This window comes from Colias eurytheme, chromosome 29 (assembly GCF_061535395.1).
Source record: "Colias eurytheme isolate Ceu_HAF_F1 chromosome 29, ilColEury1 Martin Lab GWU primary, whole genome shotgun sequence".
In the NCBI taxonomy this organism is placed as follows: Eukaryota; Metazoa; Arthropoda; class Insecta; order Lepidoptera; family Pieridae; genus Colias; species Colias eurytheme.
In genome coordinates this window covers 146579-169512 of record NC_143008.1, presented here as the reverse complement: position 1 = coordinate 169512, position 22934 = coordinate 146579, and the positions used below count along the sequence as shown (strand labels likewise).

At 47.3% G+C, this 22934-nt stretch overlaps 5 protein-coding genes across 5 annotated transcripts; 1 reads left to right on the top strand and 4 right to left on the bottom strand.

Annotated features, from left to right (window-relative positions):
* Window positions 1-1484: 1484 nt before the first annotated feature.
* On the bottom strand, window positions 1485-7283 carry LOC149895903 (uncharacterized). Its single transcript, XM_090118384.1, has one exon. It carries the CDS (start codon window positions 7281-7283, stop codon window positions 1485-1487), a length of 5799 nt encoding a protein of 1932 aa, XP_089974510.1.
* Window positions 7284-9640: 2357 nt separating this feature from the next.
* Window positions 9641-10530, bottom strand: LOC149895902 (histone H2B). Its single transcript, XM_090117764.1, has one exon. It carries the CDS (start codon window positions 10498-10500, stop codon window positions 10126-10128), a length of 375 nt encoding a protein of 124 aa, XP_089973890.1. The 5' UTR covers window positions 10501-10530; the 3' UTR covers window positions 9641-10125.
* Window positions 10531-11779: 1249 nt separating this feature from the next.
* Window positions 11780-12631, bottom strand: LOC149895901 (histone H2A). Its single transcript, XM_090117765.1, has one exon. It carries the CDS (start codon window positions 12486-12488, stop codon window positions 12114-12116), a length of 375 nt encoding a protein of 124 aa, XP_089973891.1. The 5' UTR covers window positions 12489-12631; the 3' UTR covers window positions 11780-12113.
* Window positions 12632-13987: 1356 nt separating this feature from the next.
* LOC149895900 (uncharacterized) lies at window positions 13988-14909 on the bottom strand. The gene has a single exon (XM_090118058.1). It carries the CDS (start codon window positions 14843-14845, stop codon window positions 14015-14017), a length of 831 nt encoding a protein of 276 aa, XP_089974184.1. The 5' UTR covers window positions 14846-14909; the 3' UTR covers window positions 13988-14014.
* A 6645-nt stretch (window positions 14910-21554) lies between these two features.
* LOC149895899 (histone H4) lies at window positions 21555-22743 on the top strand. Its single transcript, XM_090118104.1, has one exon. The coding sequence runs from the start codon at window positions 22182-22184 to the stop codon at window positions 22491-22493; it is 312 nt and encodes a 103-aa protein (XP_089974230.1). The 5' UTR covers window positions 21555-22181; the 3' UTR covers window positions 22494-22743.
* The last annotated feature ends 191 nt before the right edge of the window (window positions 22744-22934 follow it).

Below are 22934 nucleotides of genomic sequence, written 5' to 3'. Positions count from 1 at the left end.
GTAATCTTCAACTTGATTATTCCATAAGAAAGGAAAATTTCTATAAGACAGGAGAATTTTTATAAGTCCGGAAAATTTCTATAAGTCAGGAACATTTATATAAGCCAGGAAAATTTCTATACGTCAGGAAAAATTTCTATAAGGTGGAAAAGGATAGGTTAGGTTAGGTTAGGTTACGTTAGGTTACGTTAGGTTAGGTTAGGTTAGGTTAGGTTAGGTTAGGTTAGGTTAGGTTAGGTTAGGTTAGGTTAGGTTAGGTTAGGTTAGGTTAGGTTAGGTTAGGTTAGGTTAGGTTAGGTTAGGTTAGGTTAGGTTAGGTTAGGTTAGGAGAGGTTAGGTTAGGTTAGGTTAGGTTAGGTTAGGTTAGGTTAGGAGAGGTTAGGTTAGGTTAGGTTAGGAGAGGTTAGGTTAGGTTAGGTTAGGTTAGGTTAGGTTAGGTTAGGTTACGTTAGGTTAGGTTACGTTAGTGTTAATGTCGGCTGAAGGCCCTCTCTTAGTGGACTGTAGTGGTGTGGGGGTTTGCAAATAATACAAACAATTATTTCTTCATACGTAGAGGGCCAGGGTGCCGAGCCGGAGCGGAGTTATTCTTCTTGCTTTTCTGAAGCGCGGGTGGAACTGGAATGCCGTGACGCAACCGGTTTTGCGTCCATATTTATACTTTGCGCGTTATCCCCTCCACTCCGGCTAGCCACGCCCCTTACCTCACTCTTTATTTCTCAATCATTTATTTTTACATAAATTTACAGTTTTATTGTTTTTATTACAATCATTATAACATATTATTCTAATATTACATCCATAATATACTCCGCCAGCGCCCCGTTTAGACTGCGCGCACAATTCTTTACAAATTTTCTTTTATACTACCCCGTCCCCCGCTTCAGGTGTATAAATATACTGCGGGGGACGGCGTGTGCGCTCAGTCGCGGACGTGACGCTGTCGCATGACGAAATACAATAATATCAATTAAATCCTAATATCACACAATTAAAATATTCATATAACATAAAGAAAGACATAAACATTCACTAATTCACATAATATACGAAAGACATAAACAAGCAATAACATTATCTTAAGAAACACAAACATTTACAATCTACAATTAAATATCTACAATATCAAAACAAAATATAAACATTTACTATTCTACTAAACATTTTTAACACAATAATAACCTTTCAGGCATAAGCCTTCATAAATCTTTATGCAATAGTGAATAGACAACACAAATAACTTTACGTACGAACTGTTCCTTATACTTTACTATACAGATAATCCTTCAGGCATAAGCCTTCAGGATTTTATACTGAACACTTATTTTACTTTACTAGACTAGTTAGATAGTTTGCTTTACAAAACATAAACTTTGCAATATAACTAGAACAAATACGTATTTCTTTTCATGCTAATTATTTTATAAGCCTTCAGGCGTAAGCCTTCAGGATTCTAACGTTATATTTACAATAAATTAGGTACTTTACGGTTTGTCGTGCACATTTCTCCCGCCGTCGCACTCTGCGATTTGAACTGGTAGCACGACGATCTTCTTGGTGGGCCGCCGGAGGATTCTGCCGCCGCTGGTCTCCACGTCGACCACTCGTACCTCGCCGTCCTTGCCGGGATACGTAGCGACGACTCGTCCTCGGGGCCACGTGTTCCTTGGTTGATTGGAGTCGCACACGATGACCAGGTCGCCGATCTTGGGGGCCGCGCCGCTTGCGTGGGGCTCCCGCCGCTGTTGGAGTACGGGCAGGTACTCTCGCACCCAGCGTCGCCAGAAGGTGTCGGCGAGCTGCTGCGCGCGCTTCCAGTGTGTGCGCGCTGTTGTTTGGTCTTCCTCGATGGTGCAGGGTGGCGGCACGTAGCAGTTGGAGCCCAGCAGGATCATATTCGGTGTGATGGCGGGCGGCACGTCGGGCGTCACGGCCACATGAGTGAGTGGGCGTGAGTTCACGGTGGCTTCTACTTCGGCGAGGAGTGTGGCGAGCGTCTCGTCACTCGGGTGCTGCTCGTGAAGCGTGTGGCGAAGGGCTTCTTTCACGGTGCGTACCATGCGCTCCCACGCGCCGGCCATGAATGGGGCGGCCGGCGGAAGGAAGCGCCAGCTGATGCGGCGGGCTGCGGCTTCTTCTTCAAGTGCGGCCCACGCGTCCGTGAGCTCTCTGTTGGCCGCGCGGAAGCACGTTGCGTTGTCACTCCATATCTCGGCCGGGCAGCCGCGCCGCGCTATGAAGCGGCGCAGCGCGTTGATCGCTGAATCGGTGCTGAGTGACACGACGACCTCCAGATGTATGGCACGCGATGTTAAGCACGTGAAGAGGGCCACGTAGCGCTTCTCTCGATGGCGGCCGACGGTTACTTCTTGCGGGCCGAAGTAGTCGAGTCCGGTGAATGTGAATGGGCGCGCGTGATGCGCGAGGCGTGCGGCGGGCAGGTTGCCGGTCGATGGGCGCGCGGGCTTCGCGCGCAGCAGGCGGCAGCGCGGGCAGCTCTTTAACACTTCCTTTGTCGCGGGTCGTATTCTTGTTATCCACAGTCTTTGTCTTAGTTCGTTTACTACAATTTCGACGCCGCCGTGATGCAGTTTTTCATGTATGTGTTGTATATAGAGCTGCGTATACTTGTGTTTTCCGTCGAGCACTGTCGGGTTTGCGGCCTCTGCCTCGATCGCGCTGGCTTCATTCACTCTTCCTCGTAGTTTCAGTATTCCGTTTTCGTCTAAGGCGACACTTAATCCCGCTAGCGGACCTTGGTATTTTTCAGTGAGCGGGTGTCCTTGCTGTAGTATCGCTATCTCTTTCCCGTACGTTGCTTTCTGTGTTAATTTCACAAGTGTGTTTTCCGCGGCGCGTAGGTGGCGCGCACTTAATATTCTATATTTTCTTTCTTCGTTGTTCGGACGGGAGACGATTTTTTCATTGTTCTTTTTCACATTTCTTTTCCACGTCGCGTCTTTTTCTTCATTTTTTCTTGTACGTTTTCGACGTGTTGCATTGACGAGTTGTTTGGGGCGACGACAGAGTTCGATGAATTGCAGTACGCGGGCCGTTGTGCGCACTAGCCGTGTCCATTGTGAGAAGCGCTCGATGTCGATGAATGCGGGGGCGGGGTCCGACGTGTTCAGCGCGCCGCATTTTTCTTTCTCTTCGCCCGTGTCGATGATGATGTTTTCTCTCTTTTCAACCGGCCAGTCGCATTCTTCATAGCGGAGGAAGTCTGGACCGGTGAACCAACGATGTTGCGGGTCGAAGTCAGCGGGGGTGTTGCGTGTAGCGTCGTCCGCCGTATTGTGCGCCGTAGGGACCCAGCGCCATTCATCCTTTTTCGTGAGGTCTTCTATTTCGGCTAGCCGGTGCGCCACGAATGTTTTATATGTACGTGGCTCGCTGCGTATCCATGCAAGTGCTGTTCTTGAGTCGCTCCAATACACTTTTCTTTTGAAGACAAAGTCGTGACCTTCCTCGACTGTTCGTGTGAGGCGTGCTCCGAGCAGGGCGGCTTGCAGCTCTAGACGTGGGATCGATATCGGTTTCGTGGGCGTGACCCTGCTTTTCGCGGCGGCGATCGCGATGTTTATCGATCCGTCGGCGCGCGTCGCTCTGATGTACACGACCGCTGCGTATGCTTCTTCGCTGGCGTCCACGAATGTGTGTACTTCTCTCTCAGCCGCGGGTTCGTAGTCATAGCAGCGTGGGATGCGGAGCGCGTCGAGATGCTGAATATTCGCCACCCAGTTTTCCCAGCGATGTTGTAGCGCGCCGGGAATGGGGTCGTCCCAGCCGGTGTTGTACTTCCACGTATCTTGCATTATTCTTTTCGCCGGTGTGAGGATGGGCGCGATGAGGCCGAGTGGGTCGAAGACCGACATGATGAGACTGAGGGCTTCTCTCTTCGTAGGTGTTCGTTTATTTTCTATTATTTCCTGTGGTACACGTTTTGTGTTTACGCGAAAACCGATGTAGTCTTGTTTCACGTGCCAGAGTAGTCCCAAAGTTCGCTCTGTCTCGCTCCCGCCGATCTCGACGGTGGTCGCCCCGGTGTTCGTAAAGCTTCTTATCGCGTTTTCATTGTTCGATGCCCACCCACGCAGCTCGAAGCCGGCGTATCGATGTATGCGATCGACGTGCGCCGTTATCTCCCTGGCTTCATCTTCGGTCGCGTAGCTATGTATATAGTCGTCCATATAATGGTTCTCTTGAATCGCGCGTGCGGCTGCCGGACTCTCGTGCGCGTGTTCTTGCGCGTTTCTATTCTTGATGTAGAGTGCGGTGCACGGTGATGAAGAGGCGCCGAAGATGAGCGATGTCATACGATATTCATCGGGCGGCCCGTCGTCGCGTCGATCGCCACGCCAGAGGAAGCGTAGCGCGTCACGGTCTTCTTCAATGATTTTTATCTGCATGAACATTTCCTTGATGTCGGCGGACACGGCGATTGGATGTTGACGGAACTTCATGATGACGGCAGGCAGAGATTGTAGCAGGTCGGGCCCGGGCAGCAGCATGTCGTTGAGAGAGCGGCCGTGTGACTTAGCGGCCGCGTCGTGCACCAGACGAATCTTCGCTTTGTCCGGGTTAATCACTGGAAAGTGCGGGAGGTACCACACTCTCCCGCCGGTGGGCGGAGTCTGCGCCCTCTCTGCGTAGCCGGACGAGAGTAGATTTTCTATTCTTTCTTCATATTGTTTCTTCAGCTCTCCGTCTTTGTCCAATTTCTTTTCTAATGTCTTCAATCTTTTCAATGTGTCGCCGTAGTTGTTCGGTGTATCTGCGGACTCGTCTCTCCATAGGAGTCCGGTTTCATATCGGCCGGACGGCAGGCGTTGACTTTTCTTTTCCAATATGCTGAGTGCCTGCTGCTCCGGGTCGCTGCGCTGTCGCTTGGGTTCGATGCCGATGGATTCTAATTCGAAGTATTTCTTCATCATATTTTCGAGTGTGTCAGGTGACTTCTCCGCTTCCGAGAGATGAGAACAGAACAAAACTGGGTGCTTGTTCGAGGAGCGGCAGCCGTGCAGGACCCATCCTAATAACGTCTTCGATGCGACGGGCTGATTCCTCTTGCCGTGCCGTAGTTTTCGCGTTATAATGAGCTCCCAGTTGTCTTGCCCTATCAGCAGCTTCGGTGTCGCATTTTCATACAGTAGGTCCTCTTGCAGGTCGTGCAGATGGTTGCAGCGGGCGATGTCACTCTCGCGGATGGACTGCGTGAATGCGTGGAGCTGGTGCACGGTGCGGGCGTTGTCTAATGCGTATTCTTTTTCTTCATGTCGTCCTCGTACTCGTGCCTTCACTCTCTTGCTGTATTCGTGCTCATTCTCGTGCCCATTCACGCCTTGAATTGTGATGGACTCGCGTGGCCCGTCGAGACCCAGCTGCTCTGCAAGCGCCGTTTCAATGATGGTCACCGTGCTTCCTTCGTCGAGGAGCGCGTACGTGTCACATTTTCCTTTCGGTCCCATGATGGTGATGGGAGCGATCTTCAGATACGCGCGGCGGCGCGTAGGTTGCTCCGACGTGGCGCTGTTGATGTTAATTGCTGATACTAGGACTTTCTCTTCACTGGCTTGCGGTTGCGCTGTCTCTTCAATTTTCTTTTCCGCTGTCTTGGTATGGTGGAGCATCTTGTGGTGCTTCATGGTGCACCCGTTGAGGCCGCAAGGACGAGCGCGGCATGTTGCTCGTTGATGTTTGCTTCGAAGACAGCGGAAGCACACTCGATATTTCTTCGCTATTTCCCATCGTGTATTTACGTCGCTGTTCGTAAATTGTCGACACTCGACGAGTTTGTGCTCTCGCTCGCACATCGGGCATCTTGTTTCTCGCTCGCTCGCGTCGTTCGTTGCGTAGGCTCGCTCCGTCCTTTTCCTTGTTTCTGTATCTAATGGAGCGTAGCTGGAGCACTTGTCTGCTTCTTTATTCAGGAATTCTGCGAGCTTTTTCAGTAGCGGTGTCTTGTCGCGTTCGTCGGCAGCGAAGTCGTACCATTTATTCTTCATGATCGGCGTCAGCTTTTCCAGTACCTGCCGCAGCATTTCCGGGCTGTGCAGGTATTCTTGTTTTCTTAAAACTTCGACGGTGGCGACGATATTCGATATTTTATTTGCGAATATGCAGATGTCCCGCGGGTTGTCCGTTACTCGCGGCAGCGACTTGATTTTCTCCATTTCGCCCAGAACCAGCGCGTCTGGGCGGCCGAACCTCCTCTGCAGGGCTTCAATGATTTTCTCGGGTCCGGTGTGCGATATGAGTAGGGCGGTGACGGCTTCTAGGGCTGCTCCTTTCAGCGCCTTCCTCAATCGTGCGACGTTTTCCCCGTCGGTGAATCCTTCTTCAGTTTCTTCATACGATGCCTTGAATGATAGCCACTCGTGACTGGAGCCGGTGAACGTTGGTAGTTCACCGCCGTATCTTATTACTTTTCTTTGGCTTCTTGCGACTTCATTGAAGGCGGTTACAATTGCCGCAACTTCTGGTGACCGCGTGGGCGGGTATTTCTCCGGTTCCCGTGGCCCGTCGTCCTGTTCCTGGCGGGCCCCCCATCCTCGATCTTCCTTGTTGTCGGCGTTCTTCGCTGTGTAGCGTGGCGGTGAGAGCTGGCGAGTCGGGTTGGCGGCGGGTGGCAGTGGCTGGCTTAAATGTTGTTCCAACCACGACTCGACCCGTCGTTCCGGTTCGTAGTCCTCTTCTTCCTCTTCCGTTGTTGATTCTTCTTCAGCGCGTATTCTTTCCAGCCGCGCCTTTTCCAGTTCTGCTGCGGCCTTCGCTTGTTCCAGCTTCAGTTCGGCTAGGCGCTCTTTCACCTCCAACTCCGCGAGGAGTCTCTTGCGGGAGGCTACGGAGCGCCGCGACCGCACCTCTGATGCCTGGCGGAGCGTCTTCGAGCGGCGTGCTGGCGACCCGGCGGCGACGTTCGATGGCGCCGCGAGAGCGGCGTTTGTATTCAGGTGTACGTTGCTCGTCGGCGCCGCGTAGGCGGCGGTCGTCGGCGCGTCGGTGTTGTCGGCTGGCGCCGCGAAAGCGGCGTTTGTGTATCCCACGACGGGTGACGGTGCTGGCTGCAACTTGTCGACGGGCATGGTGCTCGGCGTAGCTGGCGTCGAGCTGCTCTTCTCCTCTGTCCTCGTCGTTCTTGTCGCGGTCGTGCAGGTCTCCGATGTCCCCGTAGTGTAGCTCGTTTCTCCCGACGTATTCGTAGACGACGTTCCTGTGGCGGTGGCGGTCGCTTCTGATGCTGATGGTGTTGTTCCTCTTCCGCTCCGGCTTCTCGTGTTCATTTTTCTTCTTATCCGGCTCGAAGCTGACCAATGTTAATGTCGGCTGAAGGCCCTCTCTTAGTGGACTGTAGTGGTGTGGGGGTTTGCAAATAATACAAACAATTATTTCTTCATACGTAGAGGGCCAGGGTGCCGAGCCGGAGCGGAGTTATTCTTCTTGCTTTTCTGAAGCGCGGGTGGAACTGGAATGCCGTGACGCAACCGGTTTTGCGTCCATATTTATACTTTGCGCGTTATCCCCTCCACTCCGGCTAGCCACGCCCCTTACCTCACTCTTTATTTCTCAATCATTTATTTTTACATAAATTTACAGTTTTATTGTTTTTATTACAATCATTATAACATATTATTCTAATATTACATCCATAATATACTCCGCCAGCGCCCCGTTTAGACTGCGCGCACAATTCTTTACAAATTTTCTTTTATACTACCCCGTCCCCCGCTTCAGGTGTATAAATATACTGCGGGGGACGGCGTGTGCGCTCAGTCGCGGACGTGACGCTGTCGCATGACGAAATACAATAATATCAATTAAATCCTAATATCACACAATTAAAATATTCATATAACATAAAGAAAGACATAAACATTCACTAATTCACATAATATACGAAAGACATAAACAAGCAATAACATTATCTTAAGAAACACAAACATTTACAATCTACAATTAAATATCTACAATATCAAAACAAAATATAAACATTTACTATTCTACTAAACATTTTTAACACAATAATAACCTTTCAGGCATAAGCCTTCATAAATCTTTATGCAATAGTGAATAGACAACACAAATAACTTTACGTACGAACTGTTCCTTATACTTTACTATACAGATAATCCTTCAGGCATAAGCCTTCAGGATTTTATACTGAACACTTATTTTACTTTACTAGACTAGTTAGATAGTTTGCTTTACAAAACATAAACTTTGCAATATAACTAGAACAAATACGTATTTCTTTTCATGCTAATTATTTTATAAGCCTTCAGGCGTAAGCCTTCAGGATTCTAACGTTATATTTACAATAAATTAGGTACTTTACGGTTTGTCGTGCACAGTTAGGTTACGTTAGGTTACGTTAGGTTAGGAGAGGTTAGGTTACGTTAGGTTAGGTTAGGTTAGGTTAGGTTACGTTAGGTTACGTTAGGTTACGTTAGGTTAGGAGAGGTTAGGTTAGGTTAGGTTAGGTTAGGTTAGGTTACGTTAGGTTAGGTTAGGTTAGGTTAGGTTACGTTAGGTTACGTTAGGTTAGGTTAGGTTAGGTTACGTTAGGTTAGGTTAGGTTAGGTTAGGTTAGGTTAGGTTAGGTTAGGTTAGGAGAGGTTAGGTTAGGTTAGGTTAGGTTAGGTTAGGTTAGGTTAGGTTAGGTTAGGTTAGGTTGGGTTAGGTTGGGTTAGGTTAGGAGAGGTTAGGTTAGGTTAGGAGAGGTTAGGTTAGGTTAGGTTAGGTTAGGTTAGGAAAAATTTTCTCAGTCCGGAAAATTTCCATACACCAGGAAAATTTCTATACGTCCGGAAAAATACTACTGAACCGATTACAATGAAATTTAGCACACATATAGAAGGTAACTTGGATTAACACATAGGGTAGGTTTTATCCCGGAAATCCCGCGGGAACGGGAACTATGCGGGTTTTCCTTTGAAAACGCGGGCGAAGCCGCGGGCGGAAATCTAGTACAAAATATTAATTTACCAAAACTATTGCAAAACACAAAACTATATAAATATAACAGAAAATCGGTTTGAATGTCTGTCCGTGTGTGCTATATTCCCTATATAAATTTGTATAATTAAAACTAGAGAACCGATTTTGATGCGGTTTATTTCAATAGATAGGCTGCATCTCGAGGAAGCTTTTAGTATATATAATTTGTTACGTTCTGAACAATGCAGGCACAGCCGCGGGCGATAACTAATCAATCTACCATTTATTTGTTAAACAGTTATTAAAAAAAAAATAACTTCAAATTAACTGTACAAGTTTAATTATTTCTCCATTTAATAATTAATATTATTAATTTTTTGTTGTATATCAATTAAATTTACGTTTTGACATAAGGCTGAGGTAAAATAACAGTACAGACTACAGTCGAATTGGGAATCATCAAGGAGGATTTTATTTAATATCTTAACTTAATTAAAGATATGAAACCTTATTTGTGTTAAACTTTTTTATTTTTTTAAATTGACACCAATAAATCAAACTGACGATGTCTGTCAAAATAAATATAATATTGATTCAAAGATAGTACATGAAATCGCATTGCGTTGTTATATTAATATATAAGTAATAAAATGGTTGTGAGTGAAAAAAAATTATGTAACATGTATAAAAATATCGAGCCAAATCATGATGGTATATAATTTATTATGAATTTGTTTTTATTTGTCATCATCAAAACTACTGGACCGATTTTGATGAAATTTGGCACAGGCAATCTTTAGACGCTGAGAAAGAACATACATAGGCTACTTTTTATTATTGCGAAATAATATGTACCACGGGCGAAGCCCTAGTTTGTAAATAAAATAAAATAAATCATACCCACAAAATATGACCAACGTTAATAATTATTGTTGAACGTATAATTCGAAATTCGAATTTCAAAATTACAACTTTAGGTTTTTTTTTTCTCACTGCTGTTGTTCGTGTTGGAGAAACGTATTTTTGGCGTGTACACACACACACAATTCATTCATGAAATATATTGTGGCCCTGAAAAGGGCCGTTGTTGTTTTGATAGTATATAATAATAATAAACACAAAACGCGAGCGAGCGGGCGTTCGATAAGTCGAACACGCCACGCCGTTGTCCCGACGACCGCTCACCGCTCACTTGGAGCTCGTGTACTTGGTGACAGCCTTTGTGCCCTCGCTGACCGCGTGCTTGGCGAGCTCGCCGGGCAGCAGCAGCCGCACGGAGGTTTGCACCTCTCGCGACGTGATGGTCGACCGCTTGTTGTAGTGAGCGAGCCGGGACGCCTCCGCGGCGATGCGCTCGAAAATGTCGTTCACGAACGAGTTCATGATGGACATGGCCTTCGAGGAGATACCGGTGTCGGGGTGGACCTGCTTGAGCACCTTGTAAATGTAAATGGCGTAGCTCTCCTTCCTCTTGTGCTTCTTCTTTTTCTTGTCAGACTTGGAGATGTTCTTCTGCGCTTTTCCGGACTTCTTGGCGGCCTTTCCACTCGTTTTTGGCGGCATGTTGCTTGTTGTAGTATAAGTACAATCAATTGAAACTGTATATTCCAAATTTTTTCCGTTTCTGTATAAAACCGGTCCAGATCGCGCCACACGGCGTTACGGCCGTCGGTTAGTAATGCGAGCTAGCACTTTTGGTTATCGGCCAATACCGTGGAGCGTAAGCGTCCCCTCCACACAGTGGGCGGTGAACATGCGGTGAATCATTTAGATGTTTACATTTGGCATTTTATTTTTTTTTTAAATCACATAAGGCTAAGGTAAAATAACAGTACAGACTACAGTCGAATTGGGAATCATCAAGGAGGGTTTTATTTTAAAATATGTATCTTAATTAAAGATAATATATGAAACCTTATTTGTGTTAAACTTTTTTATTTTTTTTAATTGACACCAATAAATCAAACTGACGATGTCTGTCAAAATAAATATAATATTGATATTATAATATTGATTGATTGAAATTTGGTATAGAGATATTTTGATACCCGAGAAAGGACATAAGATAGGTTTTATCCCGGAAATCCTACGGGAAAGGGTTTTTCTTTAAATAAATCAAATTTTACTTGATTTAATATTTATTTAAATTTCCAGCTTACACAATACGAAGTATGAAAACAGTTGCTCGCCTCCCTACTTTCAATATTCCAAGTTTCCCGCTTGACGAAAACGAAGTGACTTGCGCAATCATCTAGAAAACACAATATAGGTATTGTCCTCTGCAGAAAGGAGAAATAGTCCAGTATCAGCTTCGAATACGTACATCGAGCAGATATTTGTCACAATAGTAAGATTCAATTTACATAATTTATCTTAATCTTCAGGATAGGAAAACAATCATATTATAAAGCTGAAGAGTTTGTTTGTTTATTTGAACACGCTAATCTCAGGAACTACTAATCGAATTTCAGAAATTATTTCGGTGTTAGATAGCCCATTTATCGAGGAAGGCTATAGGCTATAATATAATATAATCACGCTAAGACCAATAGGAGCGGAGCAATGCGGGTGAAACCGCGGGGCACAGCTAGTTATTATAATATATATTACAAACAAACATAAAATGAAACGGAACGGATTTTGATGCGTTCAACAAGAAGGGGTTTATTATAAACTAAACAATTAAACATCTATAATAATTATTATGTATAATTCTTATCTACATAATATATCCTAATATTATAAAGCTGAAGAGTTTGTTTGTTTGTTTGAACGCGCTAATCTCAGGAACTACTGATCAAATACAAAAATGCCATTATAAATTAAATTAAAAAGACTCAAATGAATGTTACTTTTTTTAATACGGGTACGGTTCTAGGGTTAAAGGCTATATTATAATATAATATTAAATGCGGGTGAAACCGCGGAGCGCAGCTAGTTTATTGTACATAGATTAATATTATTCATGTTCTGGTGTACGTGTCAAATGGTAAACGATCACTGAAGAGATGAGAGTTTAGGCTGCTAGAAACTCTATCTATCGTTGTTGTCAAGACATATATTGCGGCCCTGAAAAGGGCCTTTTGAACAATTCATAATAATATTATGATGAACATACATAAAAATATGTAATTGTATCGTTATTGGTAAATGCAATGCAATGCAATGCAATCCAATTAGGCCTTCTTCTCCGTCTTCTTGGGCAGCAGCACAGCCTGAATGTTAGGCAATACACCGCCCTGTGCTATGGTCACGCCGGAGAGGAGCTTGTTCAGCTCTTCGTCGTTACGTATGGCCAATTGCAGATGTCTCGGAATAATTCTAGTCTTCTTGTTGTCGCGCGCCGCGTTGCCGGCCAACTCGAGAACTTCAGCCGCCAGGTACTCCATCACGGCCGCCAGGTAGACCGGGGCACCGGCGCCCACGCGCTCCGCGTAATTGCCCTTCCTGAGCAATCTGTGAATACGGCCGACGGGGAACTGCAGACCGGCACGGTTGGAACGTGACTTTGCCTTCCCCTTCACTTTACCGCCTTTACCGCGTCCAGACATTATTTACGGTTTTCTTCTTTGACAGTATAATAAACGAAAAACTGATACGTACAACGATACGCGCCGATCACTAAAGTATGTTTTTTTTAAACATTACCATCGGATTTAATATATATTGTACCGTGTACGGCTACGCGTCCTAGTGATTGCGGTGGGCATGACGCCGTGAAATGCGAGCGAACACAAACGACGAGCGATGCGCAGTGAACACGACCGTGTCAAATAATAATAATATATTGTTATGTACAATATAATATTTTATTTATTTACAAAATGTTAATTTTTTTTTTCGCATTTCACACACAAACAATATTTAAGCATCTTTTAATTAATATTATTTTTTTTTTTGATTCGGTGTACAGCATCCCCAAATATTATTATTACTCATATTATATAAAAATGAATCGCAAAATGTGTTGGTAAGCGCATAACTCGGGAACGGCTGAACCGATTTCGATAATTCTTTTTTTTTTTTATTATATTCCTTGAAGTACGAGGATGGTTTTTATGTAGAGAAAACGTAAATATGTACCTACCACGGGCGAAGCCGGGGCGGACCGCTAGTTACTCATAATAATAACGATTAGTTGATTGTTTTTAAAGTAACTTGTCAGGTGACAGAAACAGACTGTGTTGTCTAGACAACCATCAATAATTAGGTATTAATAATAATTATTCATAGCAGTAGGTATGTATAGATTTTAGAGAGTAGGTATTTAGTAAGTTTCGGTAAAATGTACTATCGGGAGTCGGGCGTCGGGCGGGCGGTCGGTCGGGCGGCGTGCGCTGGTGTGGGGCGGGCGGGCGGTGTCTGTGCTGTGTCTGTGTCTGTGTCTGTGTCTGTCTGTGTGGTAGCGTGTTGCAGTGTGCGATGAATAGTTACATAATATTTTATTTTGCAAGTTGAAGGTAAAAAGTAACGTGTGTGTTTACCGTACGTATTACGTAGGTATATTTTGATGTTTTTTTTTATTTATTCCTTATTTCATTGCGCGTCGACGGAGCCCCGCTTCGCGGGGCTCCTATTTCTGTGTAGTTTTTTTTTAAGAAACCTAACCTAACCTAACCTAACCTAAACCTAAACCTAAACCTAAACCTAACCTAACGTAAAGCTGTAGATTAGTTAGTAGTAGATTTGATTTTCTTGTTGTTATTATATTGTGCATGCATGTTGCTAGTTGCTACTATAATATATTATGATGTTACATAACTATTATGTAATTTGTAAAATTGTAATAATTGTAGTTTTATTGTGTAGGTACCTACAAGTTGCTTGTTCGTCCTCGCAAATTGGAAGGAAACGTTAACGTTCGTAGTGAGTGCGCATTCGAAAATATATGTTAGCCCTGAGAAGGGCTTTTTGGCGATAGATAATATATAATATGTATCTATTTTGCTGAGACTTGTGCCCGATGCACTCGCCGTCGCCGCTGCACTGCATAACCAGTTCCAACCTTAACCTTCCTCGAAGTCGAATTAGGTTGCGCTTGCGCTTGCGATTGATCGATTGCACGCACACCACACGTTCACTTCTTGGACGCGGCCGAGGCTTTCTTGGCGGTGGCCGCTTTGGATTTTGGCGTTGCCGCTTTCTTCGGTTTCGGTGCCTTCGGCTTCTTCGTCGGCGGTTTGGCACTCCTCTTAGCCTTCGGCGCGGCGGCCGACGCTGCTGCGGCGGGTTTTGCGGCCGCCTTGCCCGCAGCCGGCGCCTTCTTGGCGGCCGCGGCGGGCTTCTTTCTGCCTGCAGCTACTTTCTTGTCTTTCACCGCTGACGCTTTCGACTTGGACGGCGAGGACGACGAGTCTGCGGCCGCTGCTGCGGCGGCGGCTGCCGCCGCCTTCTTGGACCTGCTGCCTGCGTTGACGGCCGTCTTTTTGGCGGCCGCTTGCGCCTTGCCACCGCCGCCAGATTTGCGCACCTTGACGGCCGCCGCCGCTCCGGAGCCCTTGCCGGCGGCTCCGCTCGACGGAGAGGTCTTCTTCTTGGCCGCGGAGGACTTTGACTCCAGTTTGAACGAGCCAGATGCGCCCTTGCCCTTCGTCTGAACGAGCGTGCCGGATTCGACGGCGCCCTTGAGATATCTCCTAATGAACGGCGCCAGTTTATCCGCGTCCACCTTGTACGTGGCCGATATGTACTTCTTGATCGCCTGCAGGGAAGAGCCGCTACGCTCTTTGAGATCGCTGATAGCAGTGTTCACCATTTCCGACGTCTTCGGGTGCGCCAATCTTGCTTTGGCCGCTTTCTTGGCTCCTCCCGACGCCGCTGCTGCTGCTGCTGCTGCTGCTTTGGGCGCTTTCTTCGCGGGCGTCGACGCTGGCGCCGGAGTTTCAGTTTCGACTGCGGTGTCTGCCATTTTTGTTAATTAAAATTCAACTTTACGTCGACAATAGTATGTAATAATAATTAGTCTAAATAAGTAGTACTTAGTAGGTTTCACTGTATTCGACGTACGGTGTCGCTAGTGTAGGAATCGAATGGACGGTTTACCTCACGGGGAACCGTGCAATCGAGATACGTTTTCTCGCGGTCGCGCTTGAAACTTTTCACTAACATGCCTCCGTTCGAACGTATATTTTACGTGAAATTAACGTTTAAAAGTATACGTTTCACATGTTTCTCGTCCCTTTTGAGATCGGCCCTCGTAGTGTGCAAGCCCGCGCGACGCTCGAGGAGCGCATCGATAGCGATGGACGTTTAAATTTTGCCAAGGGCTATCCGCGTGCGCGGTGTCAACTTTAAAATTATCATTTCACCTGTAATTAAACCGATTGTCGTTTCGAAAAAGGCTCTCTCAATACACTGATATACAGACGTTAAGGTGAAACTATTCGTAATCGCCATATAATATGTTTGCGATGGTTTTTAGGGGGATGAATGTGACCTGTTGTAGAACAGCATAACGCAAACGACGACCGCGCGGCCGGCTACACACACAGTTCGGCGATCGGTCGAATATGTTTAACGTCCTTTAAATACAAAAATAATAACAATACGAATGTGCCACAATAACGAAATGACAATATTATAAATAAATGTCACATATTTGTCACAATATTATATTCACAGTCACAGGTACTAACAGCTAGTAGGTACATAGTACGCACACCACACCGCAACGCCCGCACGTTTTAATATTGTCAAAATATTATATAGGCCGCGCGAGAACGAGACTACGATTCACAATTGCGTATTTATTATAATATTATTATTGTGTTAACTTAATATCGTCGCATAATAACGCATAATAAGCAATACCTAAATAATAGACAGAGGAGTAGTAACAATATTATGACGAATCGATAATAACACGAATGTAGGTAGTTAATTAATAGTTTATTATTTACCTAATCATTAAGTTACTTATATATATCATCATCATCAACTGCAATTACGATTAATTCAATAGCGACAATGACGTATCCATGTTTTGATGAATTATTATATTGTCGTACCGTTGTAGATTCCTTAAATCTTCGTAATGCACCTGAGCGCAGTAAACATCGATTAAAGTGAAGCATTCGATTCTAGATGTCAGATTTCGATTTTTAGAGTAACGTCTCTGGTATTTATTATGTTTAGAATGGTTTATCAGTAAAATAAAATGAAATCTTAAAAAAAATTACTTTTATCGGTCATTATTATTATAATTAATATTATGTAGTCGTAATTGAAAAAAGTTAAGCAAATGTGCAGTTCTAACAAAACGAAATATCTTGTTATTCTATGTCGTCGTTACTAGGTTACGTTGTTGAATTTTGTTGAACTGTCAAATGTTGCCTATTTTAAAATGGCTCTACTATACTTAATAACTACGAGGGATCTATATTTATAGATAGAGAGTTGGTTAATAATAATTACTTATTTAATTTGCTGTGTCGACTTTTATTTATTTTTTCAACAGGATAAAACCTATCCTATGTGTTAATCCAAGTTCATTGTAATCAGTTCAGTAATATTTGCGTGAAATAGTAACATTTATAATATTAGAAGGATAATGATAACAACACAAGTAAGTTAATTAAGTAATGACGATATATTATATACATTTCAAAAAATTTCAAGCTACTTATTTATATAATAATTCACAAAAATTACATTAATATGAAATTTGACACATGCCATACCTACCCTGTTAATGTCTAGTGTAAATGTGATAGTATTTTTATTTTTTATTCCTCCGTATGTATGACGTCATCATCACATTTATCGTTTTTTTTTTTTATTTAATTTCTCTTAAAATATGCGATTAAAAAATGAAATGTTGTCAATTATTGTGATTGAGTTATTTATTATTATTATTATTCAAAGATTATTAACGCAGTCCCTCGATATGCACGATATATCTATCCGTCTCCGTCGCTCGTCGAGGGCGAGCCGACCGAAACGCGTGTATAATGTGTGTGTATAAAAGTCGACATGAAATGGCGCGAAGCGCAGGATTCGCTGAGTCGACGTCTAGCACACACGGGTTCACGCACACGACTGAGGTTACCGAGGATTTTGTTGCTGCAAAATTTTTCGTCGTAACCGCCAGGAGTTGGAAGCCTTCACATTAGATTCCGGAGGGAAGATTTATTCTCGCCTCCTCACATTTCCCGGCCTCCCACAAGCGGGTCTCACCGGGAAACGTGAGGAGGAGGGGCTGTAGATCCCCCTCCTAGAACCGTGTGGATCGCTCCCAAAGCTCTTCGCGGAAGAGTGTATCCAAACCAAAGGCCCTTTTTAGGGCCAAACCACATATCAACAGTCAAGAATTTATGAAATTCGTATCGTTGAAATGGAGCCGCGCAATCGCGACCCAAGACTGGCGAGGACTAGCCAAGCGCCACCTAGCGGGCAAACAACGAACCCGCGGGTTTACCGACAGGAGAGCCGCGGCACCGAAGCGCCACCTAGCGTTCATGTTACCGATACTGAGATGCAGGTTGACCGAACGGAGAGCCGCATAGATACCAAAACCTCGGTTTACCGAGCGGAAAGCCACAGAGGCACTGAAACCGCGGTTGACCGAGCGGAGAGCCACTCAACAAAGAGCGATTCTATGGAGGACGATGGAAGCTCCGACGAAGAGGAACCAGAGCCCCCCAAGATTCCGCAGGCTACTTCGGCGAAAAACACCGGCGAAACCCTATCCCCACGCGCCCGCTTAGAGAAGGACATGATCCTCACAAGCCGCCTCTTTGAGCTGGGAGCCCTCTCAGAAGAGATGCACGCCGCGATGGCCGCCTGCCTCAGCGAGCGTAAAAAGCAAATTCAGAAGATGATGGCGCAGCCGATACCTGAAGAGGAGAAGGCTGTGATCGAAGAGGCGAGGAGCACCCCCCTCCCTCCCATGGATACCCCCTTGCGGCGCCCCCGCTCCGCAAGCGACGAACATGAAGCGGAAAACGCGAGACCTAGGAAAAGACTCAACCCAGAGGTGCGGACATACGCGACGGCCGCGGGATCCTCCCCACCCCCCGCGGGAGATCAGCCACCGCCTGTAGCACAGGGCACCTCCGCCGTTGCCGCCAAGAAGGAAAAGTATCCGCCAATAGTAGTGGATGAGCTCCCCGACTGGTCGGCCCACTTCCGAAGATTGAAGCAGATACTAGGAAGGAATCCCAGCGCCCGCCCATACGGGAAGGGCATCCGATTTATGCCTGAGGATGGCGATGAATTCCGAGTCATCCAAAGCTACTTGGATGGGCTCGAAGGTATCGCGTGGCACGCGTACACGCCGCCACAAGAAAGAAACCTTAAGGTCGCAATACGCGGCCTCCCAAGCCAGACGCTCCCAGAGGAAATAGTCGAGGCTCTCAGGGAACTAGGACACACGGCGGAGTATGCACGCCCAATAAGGGCGAGAAAGGGTCGGCCCGGCTGCATATTTTTCGCCTCCATCAAAAGAGAAGCGGACACCACCCCGGCCATATACAACATTAATGAAATGTTGTGTATGCCGGGGGTCAAGATTGAAGCCTGGCGAGCGAAGAAGGGGCCGGCGCAATGCCACCGGTGCCAAAAGTTTCGTCACTCATCACACAATTGCCACCGTCAAATTGCGTGCGTAAGATGCGGGGAGGCGCACGCGGCGAAAGAGTGCAGCCGCCCTAAAGACATGCCGGCGACATGCGCAAACTGCGGAGGGCCGCACCCGGCTAACAATGCCTCCTGCCCTGTGTTTAAACGTGAGGCAAGGAACAAGAAGGCCGGTCCCACGGCCACGACGAGACCGCCGAAGGGGAAACTCAAGGACCCCCCCGCCCCGACGACCGTAGAACCCGTCCCGCTGGGCGAACAGACGGGTGCCTCATTGATGGCCGTGGCCAACATGCCTAAAGCGGCAGCGGCGGCCACACAAGGCAAAAAGAAGAAGCCAAAGAAGAAGAAGAAGCAGACACAGCCGCCCAATGAGGAGCCAACAACCGCCCAACCGGACAGTCGAGCGGCAACAGCAGCCAAGGACGAGCAACCGCCCGAAAATACAAGAAGAATCCCACGTCAGGCGCGCCACGATTCGCCCCGGCAGAAGGAAGAGGTGGCCGTGCTGGTCAAGATCATGATAGATGTACTGAACGCTGTACTCAATGACGAGAGCCCTGTGACGGCGGTCGTCCAAGGACTGTCCAAAATTTTAGAGCTCCATAATGGATAGTCTAAGAATTCTCTACTGGAACGCTAGGGGCCTGCGGCAGAAGGCCGCGCTGCTAAAGCAGGTCCTACATGAATACAGAATCAATATCGCCCTGATTTCGGAGACCCATATGGCGGCAAGGGATAAGCTTAGGTTCCCAGGATACCACATGTACAGAGAGGACCAGGTGGACCAGGCAGGAAGAGCATACCGTGGACTAGCCGTCCTTGTCAAGAGAACGATAATCCACCAAGTCTTAGCCCCCTACACACTGGAAGCTATAAACGCCCTGGGGATTGAGGTCGAAATCCGGGGATCGGCTACTAGGATCTTCAGCATCTACCGACCGGGAGGAGGCGCCGCAGTCATCAGAGGCGACATGGAGGCGATCTTCACTCCCCAACAAGACGTCCCCACAATAGCCATGGGAGACTGGAATGCCCAAAATATGGAATGGGGTGGACCGAATACCAACACCGCTGGCATACGACTTTCGGCCACCCTAAACCACATTGGTGCCATCATCCACAGCCCGGGTGTGCCAACACATTACCCGGACACGCATACACATATGCCGAGTACCATAGACTTCGCAGTCACCCGGGCCTTTGCTGGTGGGCTCACACAAGAGGTCCTGGAGGACAATCTGGGGTCAGACCATCACCCAGTTGTGGTAACCACCACAGCTCCCCCGACAACCATTCCACCAACCCCCAGAAGGGGAAAAACTAACTGGGAGGCCTTCACAGAAAAGACAGCCGGTATCACAGCAGGACCGATAAGAAGTAGAGAGGACATTGACAAGTATGTCTGGGACATTACTTCGAACATTCAAGAGGCTCTGAAAAACACCTCATCTGAACCGAGCTTCCGAGACCGACAGCGACAGCCACTACCAAGACACCTGGAAACCAGGATACAAGAGAAGCGCAGACTCAGGAAAGAATGGCAAAAAACCAGGTGCCCAACGCTCCGTAGTCGACTAAACCGACTGGACGAAGAAATGAAAGAACTGCTTAGAAAACAGAGGACAGCTGAATGGGAGGAAAAGATGGACGCAGCGGTGGACAACGATGAAGCCCTGTATGGAATTTGCAAGGCACTCACGAGCGAAGCCGTCCCTACCCTACCACTGAGGACGGAGAGCGGTCTTATTTACGACCCGACACAAAGGGCGGAGCTGCTGGCTGACCACCTCGCCAGCACCTTTAGACCATTCCCAACAGTGGACAGAGCGCACGCCAGAGCGGTTGAGGTCACGCTCCAAGAAGTATTCGCCGGACCGCGCCCTCGGGAGGAAATCAAGGCGGTGTCCCCAGGGGAGCTAAAAAAGGCCATCAGAGACTTGAAGCCAAAGAAAGCGCCGGGGAATGACTCCATACCCAACCTGGCCCTAAGAAACTTGCACCGAAGAGCGGTTGCGGCGCTCTGCCGCGTATATAACGGGTGCCTTAGGCTGGGCCATGTCCCCCTGATGTGGAAGACTGCCGTTGTTGTGATGCTCCCCAAGCAGGGAAAGGACCAAACAAGGCCCGATGGGTACAGGCCCATATCTCTACTGCCCTCCATGTCCAAGGTGCTCGAACGACTGGTTTTGCGACGGTTCTCACCACACTTCACACCAAGAGAGGAGCAATTTGGGTTCCGGACAGAACACAGCACAACACTGCAACTGTCCAGAGTCATTCATTCCCTCGTAGCAGCCAAAAACAAAAAGGAAGCGGCAGTTGCAGTGTTCTTGGACATGGAGAAGGCCTTTGACAAGGTGTGGCACGAGGGCCTCCTATTCAAGTTGAGCAAGTTAAGCTGTCCACACTACGTCCTCAACTTCATTCGGAGCTTCCTGGAGGACCGGGCTTTTCAGGTCCGCATAGGTGGTGCCTTCTCCACCACTAGGAAGATTGAAGCCGGAGTCCCACAGGGCAGCTGCCTGTCACCGCACTTGTACGCCGTGTACACGGACGATATCCCGAACAGGGCGGACTCCCAATTATCCCTGTTCGCGGACGACACGGCGTACATAGCGACATCGCTCAACCGTAACCATGCCGCTATCAAGATGCAGAAAATGCTTGACGAGCTGCCGGAGTGGCTGGACAGATGGAGGCTCCGAGTGAATCCCAAGAAGTCGCAAGCAATTTGCATGGGTTGTGCTCCAAACCCGGCCAATGTAGAGTTCCAAGAGACAAGGATTCCATGGTCAAGCAAGGCCACGTATCTGGGGGTGGAGATCGACAGGCGCCTAGCCTTTAATCACCAAGCCCTGAAAGCCGCTCGCCAGGCACAGGTCGCAGCTGTGCGACTGAGACCGATTTTCACGTCCAGCTTGCCTACCAGACTGAAGCTGAGACTCTACAATACATACGTTAAACCCAAGATCTTGTACGCCGCTCCAGTCTGGTACGGCTACATCTCACAGGCCAGCAAAAAGAAAATAAAGACGGCTCAGTCGCGCACTCTGCGAGTTATCGTCGACGCCCCCAGATACGTCCGCAACTCCACTATTGAAAGGGACTTGGGAGTGGAGCCCCTCGAAAAGATCATCAAAGAGCAAGCAAAGAAAATCTTTGAAAAAGCCGATAGATCAAACTATGAGCACCTCCAAAGCATAGCACCTTGGAGAGCCAGCGTGATTGACGCGAAACCCTACCCGCGCGACTTGGCCCGGGACGAGGGGGATGCGTCGCCACCGCACACGGTCGCTGATCCGCACTCGCTGGGCCTCCCTTAAGGGTCTCACCCGGTGGGGCGGATCGCCCGGTTCGCGGAAACGCAAACCCCGAGTCGCCGTGGGCAGGTTGCCTGGGCGGGGGACTGCGTATAGAACACCACCAGAAACAACGCACAAGCGACAATTGAACAAATAACAGCCCCACAGATGTGGGGTTAACCCAGGGACCCTCCCGTAGTGGCGGGAGGCGAGAGACACCAGAGTTGGGGGGCGTAGCCCCGGTACTCTTTCCCCTCACCAGTGATGGTGGGAGCGAAGACCCCGAAGGCGAAGCGCACAAGCTTTCGGGCACGCAGCGAGTAAGCAAGTAAACGAGTAGAATAACGCAAGACAGTCGGCGATATGACAGGCCGCGGTAAAGGAGGCAAGGGGCTCGGAAAAGGTGGCGCTAAGCGGCACAGGAAGGTGCTCCGTGACAACATCCAGGGTATCACGAAGCCCGCGATCCGTCGTCTCGCTCGCAGGGGTGGCGTCAAGCGTATATCCGGTTTGATATACGAAGAGACGCGCGGCGTTCTCAAGGTATTCCTCGAGAACGTGATCCGTGACGCCGTCACTTACACCGAGCACGCAAAGAGGAAGACCGTCACCGCAATGGACGTCGTGTACGCGCTGAAACGTCAGGGACGTACCCTCTACGGATTCGGCGGTTAATTAATTGTGTTACTTCAAAGATCGTCCGTCCGTTCGTACGTACGTCAATAATTCTTCCATGCAATCGATTCGGCCTTTTAATAATTATTATTCTTGGTACGAATAAAGATGGGCGTACGACCACCACGGCGATGATTTTGAAACAAACAAATTAACAACAAAAAGGCCCTTTTCAGGGCCGCATACGATTCATTAATTCCACAATATTATATATTATTGTATTATGGATATGTTTCCCCACGCGCGCAAAACTACAACACTCACTATCATTTCACTTGTACTCTATTATCTCTCTATTATTATGTGTGCTAAATTTCATTGTAATCGGTTCAACACATACATACATACGTCCATCCATCAACAACTTTCGCATTTATAATCTTCTTATATATAAAAATGAATCGCAAAATGTGTTGGTAAGCGCATAACTCGAAAACGGCT

Bases quoted from the DNA above. Each gene is read 5' to 3' on its own strand.
- LOC149895903 (XM_090118384.1), bottom strand. From the start codon at position 7,283: ATGAACACGAGAAGCCGGAGCGGAAGAGGAACAACACCATCAGCATCA.
- LOC149895902 (XM_090117764.1), bottom strand. From the start codon at position 10,500: ATGCCGCCAAAAACGAGTGGAAAGGCCGCCAAGAAGTCCGGAAAAGCG.
- LOC149895901 (XM_090117765.1), bottom strand. From the start codon at position 12,488: ATGTCTGGACGCGGTAAAGGCGGTAAAGTGAAGGGGAAGGCAAAGTCA.
- LOC149895900 (XM_090118058.1), bottom strand. From the start codon at position 14,845: ATGGCAGACACCGCAGTCGAAACTGAAACTCCGGCGCCAGCGTCGACG.
- LOC149895899 (XM_090118104.1), top strand. From the start codon at position 22,182: ATGACAGGCCGCGGTAAAGGAGGCAAGGGGCTCGGAAAAGGTGGCGCT.